The 13,447-nt window shown below is 42.6% G+C and overlaps 1 protein-coding gene across 3 annotated transcripts in view; it reads left to right on the top strand.

Moving 5' to 3' along the window:
- Positions 1-12,976, top strand: part of ACTN1 (actinin alpha 1) — a 94,791-nt gene extending 81,815 nt beyond the window's left edge. The window contains exons 14-22 of one of the 3 annotated variants that reach the window (XM_082059310.1): positions 416-556; positions 2,410-2,592; positions 3,323-3,457; positions 4,312-4,491; positions 5,408-5,554; positions 7,395-7,475; positions 8,022-8,087; positions 9,584-9,742; positions 12,087-12,976. In XM_082059310.1, the coding sequence (XP_081915436.1) occupies positions 416-556; positions 2,410-2,592; positions 3,323-3,457; positions 4,312-4,491; positions 5,408-5,554; positions 7,395-7,475; positions 8,022-8,087; positions 9,584-9,742; positions 12,087-12,245 (1,251 nt within the window). In that variant the 3' untranslated portion in view covers positions 12,246-12,976. The remainder of the gene's footprint in view (positions 1-415; positions 557-2,409; positions 2,593-3,322; positions 3,458-4,311; positions 4,492-5,407; positions 5,555-7,394; positions 7,476-8,021; positions 8,088-9,583; positions 9,743-12,086) is intronic. The other 2 variants (XM_082059309.1, XM_082059308.1) reach the window with 2 other exon arrangements.
- The last annotated feature ends 471 nt before the right edge of the window (positions 12,977-13,447 follow it).

Raw genomic sequence — 13,447 nt, 5'->3', positions numbered from 1 at the left:
CTGCAGTGGGCACGAGCAAACAATTGCAGCTCTTTTGTGTGCTCCTTGAATGTCCTGGACTGTAAATGAGGGTTGTGTTTCAGTGTATTTAGCCTGCTTTTCTTTCCCCTTCCAGCCTAATTATGGTGCCATTCGTTTGCTTGGGCTATTGATTTATTTCTACTTTTCTTCGTTTTGTAATCTCATTCTGCTTGAAAAAACTGTCCTCCTTGTATTTCAAAGGACCTCACATTTTTCTCTCAGAGGAAAAAAATCCATCCTGTGTGCAATCTCTTAACAGCAGAGAGACTTTTACTGTAGTGCCATCCTGGGAACACCAAGGAGGTGTGAAAGGAGGGAGTAGCCCACATACCTATGTGATTATTCTTCTCTAACCATCTTTCCTGATTTTCTTTATTTTTTGGTGCATGTCCAGAGGACAGAGAAGCTACTGGAAACAATTGACCAGCTGTACCTGGAATATGCCAAACGAGCTGCCCCTTTCAATAACTGGATGGAAGGGGCCATGGAGGACCTGCAGGACACGTTCATTGTTCACACCATTGAGGAGATCCAGGTACAGAACAGTCATTTGCACCAGTCAGGCTGGGACAGAAAGAAGTCAAGGGGTCTCCTGGATTTTTAGTGGTGCTGAATTTGTAGGACATGTTTTGGAGCTTCTGCTCTAGTGAGTGAGCCTCAGCAAGAAAAACAAAAAGGAGTATGTTTTTCATTGATTTCAGGGTCTTGTGTTTTGGTTGTGGTTTTTTTTTAATCCATATGAGCAAAGCTTAGTGCTGCTCACAGGGTGTACAGGTCAGTTGTCCCATGTAGTGTCGTGTCCAGGTCATTTGGTCCTATGTGACAGGATGTGCCATGATGGCAGTTGGTGGGCTGCCAGATGGCTTTCGGTGCTGAGCACAATAAAAATGAGAACTCTCCACTTTGGTGGTGGATTACCATTTGAAGTTAAAGTCTTCTTGCCTCCTGCAAGACAACAGAGACAGTTTCTCAGTTTGCCCCCTTTTGAAAGGGTGTTATGAAAGCAACTTGAGGTATCTACAAGGAATTTTCAGATATTTGAGAGCAGGAATTACTCTTCCCTGGATTGCAGTGGGGACTTCTATTCCTCCTGCTTGATGGTCATAGTGAAAGAATCCAAATCAGCTCTTTTCAGGAATGTCTGACAGCAGCATGGCCTTCAGTGAGGCAGGGAATGGGAGACCAACAGGGGACACTATGCAGGCAGGGGGGCAGAAAGCGGAGGGCGAAATAGCCCTAGCCTGGTATCAGCTCTGTCACTGAGCCGCTACTTGTTTTTTCCACCCTTCCCTCCTGAACAAAGGGGTTCATTAAGTCTTTATAATGCAGAACAAATCTGAACAGCATTTAAACACTTCCATCATCTCTTTGTGACTGTTTGCAGTATTTTTCCCAGCCCCTCAGACTTGCATTACATCTCTATGGCCACTGCAGCAGCTGCAAAGTAATGAGTCACCACGTAAGGAAGCAATTTTACAAAAAGTAGTTACAGTGTGTGTGTTGTAAGAGTGGTCAGTCATGTGGTTTACTTTCATTCCCTCTTCTGCCCACATTGTTCCCTCGATTGTCCCTACACATACCACTCTGTCCCCCATTCATTTTGCTGCATCTTTCCCTGCATTTGCTTCCCTAGTCTTGATCTTCCAGGCTTCTGGGATGGAGTACCTTAAAGGCCTGTAGAAGCAGTGAGAGATGAGCCAGGACCAATTGGCTTGTCAGCTGTCCACAAACTACCAGTGAGCATGCCCCACCGTCGGTCCTTGGAGCACAGTCTGGGCACTGCAGCAAGACGTGGAACAGAAAGGACCTGTTGTGTTCAGGGAGAAGGAGCTGTATTTGAGCAGCAGGAGCCTATGTTGCCTGTGCCAGTTTGTTGTTGGCTGGAAGACCTTTGCCTGCTTCTCACTGACTCTGATCAGACTGAATCTGACTCTTAATATTCATCTGGAGTTATCTTGGGTGTCAAACTAGTATATACCTAGTTAGAGAAGAAAAACATAGTGCATTTATACTAGTAAGTCATGACTGCTTTAAGGTAATGCTAGTAGTCAGATCTTCTTTGCAAAGGGGCCGGCAGGCAGTCACTGAGCAGTGTTGGAGAAGTAGTTCCCCCTCAATTATGAGCCAGAATTATTCCACCATTTTTTGGGATGTTATCTCTGTCACTGGTCAGCATGGGACAAAAACAGGGAAAACAAGACTTCACATCATCCAACTACTTAAAACAGCCTGTTTAGTGATGCTCAGAGAACCTGTATTAGAGTAGCCTGCTTTGTATCCTGGGAATATGTAAGCTTTTACAGTCACTTCTGCAGGGATACGTTTGCTGAAGAGGCTGTTCAGTGACTAATGCTCTTACCCTCTCTTTGCTGCTCCTTCCTTCTGCAGGGATTGACCACAGCCCACGAACAGTTCAAAGCCACTTTGCCAGATGCCGACAAGGAGCGACAGGCTATTTTGGGAATCCACAATGAAGTCTCAAAGATTGTCCAGACATACCATGTCAACATGGCAGGAACAAATCCTTACACTACAATCACCCCACATGAGATCAATGGCAAATGGGAACATGTGAGTTCTTTACAACCTTGACAGTTAGTGCAGGAGGATGCTGCTGCTCAATCACTGGGGCCCCAGGAAGTGGATTATTTACTTTTCAGTTACTGTGTCATGCTTACTGCTGAGATTTTTTTTTTTTTTGGTCATTTGTTTCCGACTCAATTGCCATGTGCTTGGAAAGTGAAGAGATCATTCACATAAATGCCTAAGGGGTTTCAGATCCCTTTTACTTGCTATTTTAATAATGCAAGATGCTGAATTAAAAGCTTTGAGGTTTTCAGTCGCCAGCTGATCCGTCAAGCAAGTAAGTACGGCAGTATCCTTTTTCACTGATCAACCCTTCGGATGTTTTATCTCCGCAGCCAAGTAGCCTTCCCTTGCTGTAATCCTAAAAGAGCAGCTACTCTTCATACCAGCTGTGCTGATGATTCTTACTACCAAATGAGATCACCAAAGTGAGATCTGAACAGGGTCCTGCAATTCAGTTAACAGGAGCCACCAAAAACCCACGTAGTAAATGGAAGCTGCTTCTGGTGTTCCATGGCCTGAGATGAGTTTGCAGCTTGCATCCTATAGCAGATAGGATTCACATTCCATGAGCCTTCCCACTGTGTCCTAAACCATATGACTGCTTGTTTTCAGTACAAACACCCGCTCCTCCCTTCTTTGCGGCAATTTCTACATTCACTCTACATGTGTGTTTCTACATATAAACTGTGCGCTTTGTCACTCTTTGCTGCAGGTGCGGCAACTGGTTCCTAGAAGGGATCAAGCCCTGATGGAAGAACATGCTCGCCAGCAGCAAAATGAACGGCTTCGTAAACAGTTTGGTGCACAGGCCAATGTCATTGGACCCTGGATCCAGACCAAGATGGAGGTAGGGCTTTGCACAGTTTGAAACAGTCTGTTTTCCTCTGTGATCTTCACTGATCTTCTTATCCTTGGTCTTTCTTGACCACTGGTAATGGTCATTCTTCCTTCAGCAAGAAAAACTTTCATAGAAAATATGGCGAATATTGGAGAATCCCAAGACTGATATTGGTTACCGAAGTGCTTGTACATTTCTTCCCTAATGCTTTAGTACAGAGATAAAAAACATGACTTAAAATGGGGAATACTGGTATTTTCATAGAGTTGTGTTTATATGCAGCAAGCTAAAGACCCTACATCAGAAACATTTTACGTAATTGCTTTCACAGCAATGGTCTTGATACGCATGACAAAATAAATACAATTAGCATACCAAACATCAGTAGAGGAGACATATTTTTACGGAAAATCTTCTCTCTTTAGGTAAGATTTGAGTTAAAGTAATTGGAGTTGGTGAAATAGAAAACTGTGAAGCTATTGCTGATGGCAGGAGCTGTAAAGAAGCGAGCAATTACAGAAATATGTCTGTATGAAGGGACTAAGACACTGGTAGACAGTACATCAGAAAAAGATCCAGCTTGGTACATTACTAGCTTATGGTCTATAGTTTCCTTTTTTTTTTTTTTTCTTTTGTATCCTTGTATTAGACACATCTCCTGATTCACCTCACATGGAAAATGTTCAGGGCTCTGCTAAAATTTTTGCTAACACTGTCTCAGCTCATTTAAAGTAACTGCTCCGTGAGATTTTTTTTTTTAAAGTCATCATCCTGCATGAGCATGAAATAGCTGCAATAAATGTCAAGCATGTTGGGACTTGTCCTTCCAATGAGGTCTAACTCCTTTGGTTTTGCTAATGCAGGAGATTGGCCGCATTTCAATAGAGATGCATGGGACCCTGGAGGACCAGCTCAACCACTTGCGGCAGTATGAGAAGAGCATTGTGAATTACAAACCAAAGATTGACCAGTTGGAAGGAGACCACCAACAGATCCAGGAAGCACTTATCTTTGACAACAAGCACACCAACTATACCATGGAGGTAACAGTTTTGGCAGCAGATCAGATAGCCTCATCTGCTGTGGCTGGTTAACGTCAGCCACATCTAACTCTGGCAACATGTTGTGGTTCTCAGGAAAATGCAGAGCTTGACAATGTGGCCAAGCGTGCAACAACATGTCACTGAAATTCTTTTTTGCCTTGCTGTACTTCATGCCAACTCATTCCAATGTACTTCCAAATATAGACAGTAGAAATAACCTGAATGAGATCAACAGTATTGCTTGAAAAATCAGCTGGTTTCATTTCTCCTGCCATCAGATTGTGGCAGCCTGTTAGGTGGGATTAGAAAGACCAGAGGAGTGCTGGTGATTTTGAACTGCCAAAGCCTGGTAGAAAAAAAGAGTCCAACAAAAGCTTTTTAAAATCAGAGTCTGGCTTTCTTTTGACATGAGGTTTCTTGGAAGCAATCTGAGTTCGACATGGGTCCAGCAGAACACAGACAGGCTTTGAAACTTGTCTTTTGGTTTCTGGCCAGCGCTCCATTAAGCAACAGCAGAGTCTGTGGAGCACCAGTGTCTTCCAAGGACTGTGGTTTGTTTATTTTCTTGGTAAGGGCAGTTTTCTGCCCAACTAAGTCCTAGAAACACTGGGTTTGATTATCATTTGTGTTAAAGGCCCCTAATATTTTGCCCTGACAAGACAAAGGAACTTTGCAACAGGATCAAGATTTTCTTAAGATCAGGAATTGGCCTCCAATATTTTTTTCAGTCAAAATTCAGATTTTAAACACCTGATTTGCCTATACTGCAGATGAGAAGGAAGTTTTTCTGAACAAATGGACTTCTAGTGACTTGGCCACCAGGATCATTTAATTTGTAGCAAGTAGCTCATTCAACCCACTGGCTTCAGAGGCAGAAGAGCTACTTTTCAATTTAAAAATTGTCCTCTTTTTTCAGCATATCCGAGTTGGGTGGGAGCAGTTACTAACAACAATTGCTAGAACCATCAATGAAGTGGAAAATCAGATTCTGACCCGTGATGCCAAAGGAATCAGCCAGGAACAGATGAATGAGTTCCGAGCTTCTTTCAACCATTTTGACAGGGTAAGTCAGTGCTGGCTGCAGCAAAAACAAGCAGTCACTACGATAAAACTAGATCAATAGAAGACATTTCATTCTTAAAGCTACCACTCCTGTGGAGCAGTCATTCCTGTGAAGACTGCTAAGTGATCATTAGGCTGGGAGGAGAAATACACCTTCACAGGAAACTGCTAAGTTTCTTGATAAAGCTAAAGTATGGAAAAATTTGAAGGCTTGTTTAGGAAATCAGACTTTTGCCCCATCTTCTCCAGAGAGCAAACTATCTTGATTTATAAAATTCTTTGGAGCAGCTGTCCTCTACTCTGATATACCCTCACATAAACCTGAATTGAAGAAACCAGTATTGCTCTTATATGGAGCGAACAGAATGATCTATACACACCACAGCATTGCACTAAACTCTGACATAAAGCCTGCTTTGCCTTACTGTGGGAATACATGCCAAGGCACTAATAAGTGCAATAAGAAAGGAATTTCTTAAAGGAAATTCTCCTCCCCTCAATTTGCCAGCCTGTCTGCAGCTCTTCTTTCTACAACCTGAATCACAAAGGTGTCATACAGGGAAGCAGAGACAGCAGCCCAAGCCTGAAAGGAGCTCTATTATCAACACCTTCAATGTCATCTGGAAACCCATGAGCAGCCTGCAGAGACACTTAAGTCGGTGATGCAAGTGCTGGTGGCTCTCCACCACTTGCTGCAGCAGACACACTGTTTGAAAGGTCTGCAGAGAAAAGGGCTGCAAGCCTGCCCTCAGAGATCAGCAACACTTTGAGGCTATTTCAGCCCTTCTCTATCTGCCTGAGAGAAACAAAACCCATTACTTTTCTTAGCACTCTGAATGATAATGCAGAGAGAATGTGAGTTTCCCATCTTCAACTGTGTATTTGATTTATGAAGGCTTAATGCTGACTTTAAAAGCTGTTTTTTTGAGAAAAGTCACTTGGAGTTGGCCCCACCATCCTGTCTGTAGCTTCCTTGATCTGGCCAGAGATGGTGGCAGCAGGCAGGGGCTCTTCAGTGCTTGGGGGTTGTCTTGAGGTAAAGTTCTGCAGGGTGGATGGGATTCTCAGTTCCTGTGGTAGCTCGTGTGCAGTTTGATGGGTACATCCAAACACCGGGGAAGCGAGCAAAGGGAAGAGCAGCTGCCAAGCCGTGTTGAGCTGCGCTTTACAGCAATGCTGTTTGCAGAGCTGAGCACTTGAAATAGGCTTAGCAGTCAAAGCTCCACCTCATGCGCAGGTCTTAAATACAGCCATAACACTGCTCCCCTGAGCTTCAGCTGGTTTTCCTAGTCTGTTCCTGGGATGCCCTGACAGCTAAGCTTCCTTGGGTGTGTTGCCAAACATATGTGCCCTCACCTACTCCTTTAGTGAGATGTTTGACTAGAAGATTAAGGCAATGCTTCCCACTGCCTCTGCCTGCTTACCTGCACTCCAGGTTACTAGTAAAGCACAGGGCTTCTGGCACCATGGATAACAAGCAGTGATGCAAGTAATTCACTTGGGAGATGGAAATCTTGAGGCTTCTGAGCATTGACTGTTTTTGTCATTCAAATGCTCTCAAGATGTGATGAGCGCTCTGAGAAGGAACTGTTCCAAGAGCATTTTTAGCACATCCTGAAATGTCATTGTGATATCTAATGTTGTGCACTTTTTATTTTTCTTCCCTGTCTTTCTATCTGCATGTCATTCTTCCTCTCCCTCTCTCCTCACCCACTGCATGGTGCACCTGTTTGTTGTCCTTCCACCTCCCTTTGATCTCCTCTGTGTCTCCCTTCCTTCTGCCCCACACCATCACCCCACTGGCACTGCATGTCCTGCTGCCTCGCACACCGCATAACCAGGACCACTCCGGCACACTTGGCCCTGAGGAATTCAAAGCCTGTCTCATCAGCTTGGGTTACGATATTGGAAACGATGCACAGGTACTGAATGCTAATGGTGAACACAGACAGATGTTAAACTGTGAAAAAATAACAGTTTTTTCCTTTCTTTTCTTGTTTGTCTTAATCCATCTGTCATTGCTGTTCTTGTGTTTGACTATATATACGTCACTTTCCTATACTACTTCCTCTCTAAATGTGCTTTGGTATCCTTTCTTAATTCCCTAATTGTTTGTCTTGGGAGAATTTCTTTTATGTCTTCAAACTATTCTATTTACTTCTGTGTCACTTAATGCTCCTTTTCTTGTTCATTCCTCAATCTGTCTCACTTGATATCTTCATTCATTTCTTTTCATCATCAATATGTTCTGTGTGTGTAAACTGTTCCATGTCCAAAACCACCTTTGCTTCTTCATGATTTCATAAATTACCTTTCCTCTATTGTTCTTCATTGTCCTTTATATCCTTCCATCCATCTCTTCCCTGCTGAAAATCATTCTTTGTAATGTCTCCTGTGGGTTCATTTCTCCCTGGATTGGTCTCCCTTTTTTTTCTTGGCTTTTTCCATCTTTGCGTCAATCCCTGTAGAAGAAGACTGGTATGATGGATTGTGAAGATTTCCGAGCCTGCCTTATCTCCATGGGTTACACTATGGTAATGTAGAACCCTCTGTCACTCCTGTTCAAAGTGATTCTTGTAGGCACCTTCAAAAATAAAGAGAGAATGTGTCATGAATCAAGGTAAATACAGCCATATTTTCCAGAATTTATCATCAATGGATGTTAAATCTAGTATTAGTTGTACATGTAAAATTCTTGTCTCACAGCGGTAGCTGAAGGTAAAAAAATGGAAATAGTTGTCTAATTCCTATTTATTTCAAATAAGAATTACATTTATCAAACTATGTAGCTACGAGTGGAAGAAACAATAAACTTGCTTGTGTTGGTACCTGCACTCTGCACAGCACACAACCTCCCAGCCCTATCAGTGGAGCTCATCTGGAAGTAGACACAACCTGATTTCTGAATACACTCCAACACTGTTCCTCTCATTCCTACCATTTGTTTAACATCTCTCTTCTTGTACATGTAAGTTCAAGTTCCAGTCATACTCCCTGTAGCTTTTCTCATACCAGAGTTACCTACACATTCAAAAGAGGAACATGTGGCACCTTGAGAGGCACAATAACTAACAGGAAGAACTTCACCAAAGCCTGATGGTCATCAAAGGGCAGAAGAGCATAGTGCAAAAACATTCAGCTATGCTCTCAGTACCTCTGCTCCTGATGTCAGGCAAAGCAGTGTTCATTCATCTTATCAGCCCAGCATAAATACAGACTCTTCAGTGTAGCATGCCAAGCCACAGTAACATTTGATTAGATACCTTAATTACTCTTGAAGGTAGACTGTTCTAGATGTGTTAGAAGAGCCTGTTCCCAGGAGAAGACTCAGGTCTGCTCTCGTCCTTACCTGAAGAAGAAGGAGTCCCAGAGAGGAGAACAGATGATCTTCTGTTTATATGAAAAAAAAAAAAAAAACAAGGGGGGCCAGAAAACTAGACTACAGGGTTTTGGCTTCTGTAGCAAACTTCTCTGGAGGATCTTCCCTGTAAATGCTTCTTCCCTAGCCCACTCCAGATATGTAAGTCCTCCTTTCTAAAGCCTGTCTTGTTAAGATGAACCAGATACTATTTAAGACCCCAGAGACATTTCTTCTGGTGGTTTCTGTTCTGGCAGCTGAAGAGAACTGTAAAAGTTCTCTTTTAGTAAATGAAAGTAAAAGTATCTGAGGAATGCAGATCTTCAAATATTGATACAGACATCTAGCACAACATGTATTAAAGAGAAATTTGTGTCTTCCCTTGAAGTCTGTGTGATATTGTTCCCTGATGGGAGCATTGTCCTAGAGCTAGATGGAGCTGGATGTTGACCTGGGGCACAGCTGAGAATATTTTATTCCAAAGGACAAATGAGTGGGAAGTGTTTGTACATAGCAGCAAGCTAAAAAAGAATATCCTGATAAAAACAACAGAAGCGGTTTCTATTTGGCTTTGTTTTTCTAGCTGCAAGATATGCTGCTGAACAGTTTCTCCCCGCTTTCATACCACTGCTGCCCAAATGTCCAGGCTTATGTGATGCTCTTGTCCTCCAGGGAGAGGCCGAGTTTGCCCGCATCATGAGCATCGTTGACCCTAACCGCTTGGGTGTAGTGACATTCCAGGCCTTCATCGACTTCATGTCCCGGGAAACAGCAGATACAGATACTGCTGACCAGGTTATGGCTTCCTTCAAGATCCTGGCTGGAGATAAGGTGAGGCTCCACACCTTCCTTTCCTGCATCTGCATTGCTTCTGCTTTCCTTTTGCTCTCTTGTGGCCAGGAGAAAGTGTTCAGGGAAGCACTCTCTAGTGGGGAGGGGATTTTGACAGGAACACTGTGCAGTGCAGGGGAGTGCAAGGCTAAAATGTGGGTTAATGAGCAGCCTGCCAAGGCACTTGAAAGTCCTTTTCAGCTGTCAGTCAGAACTGTGCTGCCCACTCATGCTTTAAATATTTAATTAAGAGCTTCGTTGCAATTTGTTATTTTAAAATGTACTAACAAATTCAACAGATGGTTCTTGATTAGTCTTGACAAACTATTAATTGCTGACAGCTGTAAACTTGAGATGATCTTTGTCAGATATACATGTGTCACTATCAGTTGTTATACAATCAATAGTAGATTTTCACTGAGGATATGCTGTATATCCAAGAAGAGCATATTTTAATCATAGAAATTGGTTGAAAGTAGGAAAACTCATAGGTTGATAGTAAAAGTATTCATTTTCTAAATTTGCTGCATCAGTGGAACCAGCTGATAAAAAAATTATGTAATCTTATTTTTCTTATATAACTTGAAATGTGGGATACCATTACTCAGATAGTAATGAGTTACCCTTAAAATTCAGTACTGATTTCCATGTTTCACTAATAAACTTTTCTGTGATATAGAAACACATGATATCCATCCTTTAGGCATCTGCCAGACTGAAACCAGTCCTATTGTCTTTCAAGGCCTGAAAATTCCAGATTATTCAGATAAGCTAATGGCTGTATGAATAGGTACTTTTGGATACAGTATTACTTATTAACTTGTTTACTCTGTACAGTACATTAAATATACTTGTCAGTGTTTAATGCACTCTAGTGACTATCACATGAATCAGACAGTATTTCATTATGAAGAAAAATGCCTCTTACTCACTCCAGTCATTAAACTGAAAGGCGGGGAGTGGGGAAAGAATAAAAAGTCACAGGAAAGAGAGAGAGAGATGGTGTGAAACCTGAACCATTATTCAGGCAACTGCAAATGCCCATGAGTCAGTCAGCTAAAGACAACATGCTGGTTAGCAAACAGGCAGTTACTGTTACCTACTTCATGGAATGAAGCCAAGCTACCCTACCTCAGCTCAGTGAGCCTTCAGAAGCCAAATTTACACAAGTTTTGTTTGCTTATTAAAAATGTCTGTGTGAAAGGCAAGGATTGTTGGGGGAACTGTGGAAGCAATACAAAGTGTTTGTTTATCTGCTGCCTGCATTGGTGCCACCATCCAGAGCTAGTGGGGATGGCTCCCATCCTTGCTCTGAATAGAGGGAACGCAAGGCCAACTGTACCATGGGCTACATCAAAAGGAGCGTGGCCAGCAAGTCAAGGAAGGTAATTCTGCCCCTCTGCTCTGGTGAGACCCCACCTGGAGTCCTGTGTCCAGCCCGGGAGCCCTCAGCACAGGAAACACGTGGACCTGTTGGAGAGGGGCCAGAGGAGGCCACAAAGATGATCAGAGGGCTGGAACAGCTCTGCTGTGAGGACAGACTGAGAGAGTTGGGGTTGTTCAGCCTGGAGAAGACTCCAGGGAGACCGTATTGCAACCTTTCAGTACTTTAAAGGGCCCTATGGGAAAGATGTGGACAGATGTTTTATCAGGGCCTGTAGCGACAGGACAAGGGCTAATGGTTTAAAACTGAAAGAGGGGAGATTCAGGCTAAATGTGAGGAAGCAATTTTTTACAGAGAGGTTGGTGAAACACTGGCACAGGTTGCCCAGAGAGGTGGTAGATGCCCCATCCCTGGAGACATTCAAGGCCAGGCTGGACAGGGCTCTGAGCAACCTGATCTAGTTGAAGATGTCCCTGCTCATTGCAGGGAGTTGAACTAGATGACTTTTGAGGGTCCCTTCCAACCCAAACCATTCTATGATTCTAACTCCCAAGCAGCATAAGCAGCTGTTACCTCTTGCCAGTAAGGGACAGCACTGAAATGACATTTCTGCTTCCTCCCATTTGCTTTCAGCAGGAACTCCACAGTCTTACACCAACACCTTATTTACCTCCAGGTCTTTTCTTTAGGCATGCCAGCATATCTCTCCTGTGAAAACCATCTTTCTCTCTCTGTTGTAAAAACTGTTTTCTTGGACAAATGGTGGGGAGAGTGACTGCATTTCCTCCCGGGGTGTGTGTGCAAAAACCTCCACACGTGGGTGTGCAGTGCTAGTCTAGTTGTTGGGGTCCTGTCCCTGACGGTTGTCTGCAGCACTGGAGGGGCAGGGGGTTGTTGTTGCCCTACGGAAGGTCAGTTTTCTGAAAGTAACAATCACCTTATCGTTTGTCCTCATTGCAGAACTACATCACTGTGGATGAATTACGACGGGAACTGCCTCCTGACCAAGCTGAATATTGCATTGCTAGAATGGCACCCTACAATGGCCGTGACGCTGTACCCGGTGCCCTGGACTACATGTCCTTCTCCACGGCACTCTATGGCGAAAGTGACCTTTAACTTTTTTCTGTCCCACCACACGCTCCCTCCCCTCTCCCCCGTCCAACACACCCTTCTTTCTCTTTGCAAAGCAGCCTCTGCTCCGCTCTTTTTTGTGTTTCCCTGTTTTGCTTCAGATAACAGATCACATTTTTTAAGTGGGGAGGAGGACATTGACATGGCACCACCTACCTTGCCCTTGAAGTGACAGTTTACAAAATTATTTTGTGCAAAATAGCTACGTTTTAAAAAGAACAGACATATTTTATTATAGAAAAAGGTATTTTTCTCCACCAGATTGAAACTTAAAAGGAAAATATTAAAATATTGCACCAAATATTTTTTGTTGTGACATAGAAAGTCAAGCACAATGTTACATTCCATCCTTTCCAAAAGAACCAAACAACAACAAGATGCCACTTGTTCTGTTAACTTTTACATTTGTGTATGTCTCTTACCACATTTATCTTGGGAGGGGGGAAGGCACACAAGTGCATGTGTTTGCTGGTTCACTCATTTCATGAAAATATTTTATGATAAACTTTTGAAATTGCTGTGTTTTCTAGGGAAAAAATAATGTACACAGCTCATGTTTTCATATTTAATTAAAAATACAATATGCCTCCTATGTTTATCAGTGCACAACTTTTTTTGTTGCTGAGAGTTGTCTGGTTTCAGAACATGAAGCTTCAGAGCTGATAACTTTGATATTGCTTGTCACAAACCATATTAAAAATTTCTTGTGATAACAACTCTAGACTTTATTCATTTGTATAGTAAAAATGTTTAAACCTATTTAGTTAAAACAACAAACATGATGAAGAGAATCCAAAATTAATGGGTTTTTAATTGAAATTACAATACTTTCAAGGTAAACTTCCCCCCTTAACCTTGTAATTATTTTCAAATGATGTTGAAATTTTCACAGCTTTATATGACCACTTTAAATTAATGACTTATGTAATTATTAACCATCTCTGATACACCCACATCTCTATAAACAATATTCTTGTTATTCCTTAAAAAACAGCTGTTACGGTTTAAGGCAAGGCGGCAATGAACCGTGGCAGACGCTCTCTGTTATCCCCTTTACCTCCCACCACCCCTTCCTTTAGATCGGAAAGATGGTAAGAAAGATAAGGGGAAAGGAAGAGAGAGACTTAGACTTCAAGTTGGAGAGTTTTAAGGGGTTTTACTAATGCTACTAATAAATAGAGAATATA

The sequence above is a fragment of the Streptopelia decaocto genome, assembly GCF_964273445.1.
Source record: "Streptopelia decaocto genome assembly, chromosome: 7".
In the NCBI taxonomy this organism is placed as follows: domain Eukaryota; kingdom Metazoa; phylum Chordata; class Aves; order Columbiformes; family Columbidae; genus Streptopelia; species Streptopelia decaocto.
This window is presented reverse-complemented; position numbering and strand designations above follow the sequence as displayed.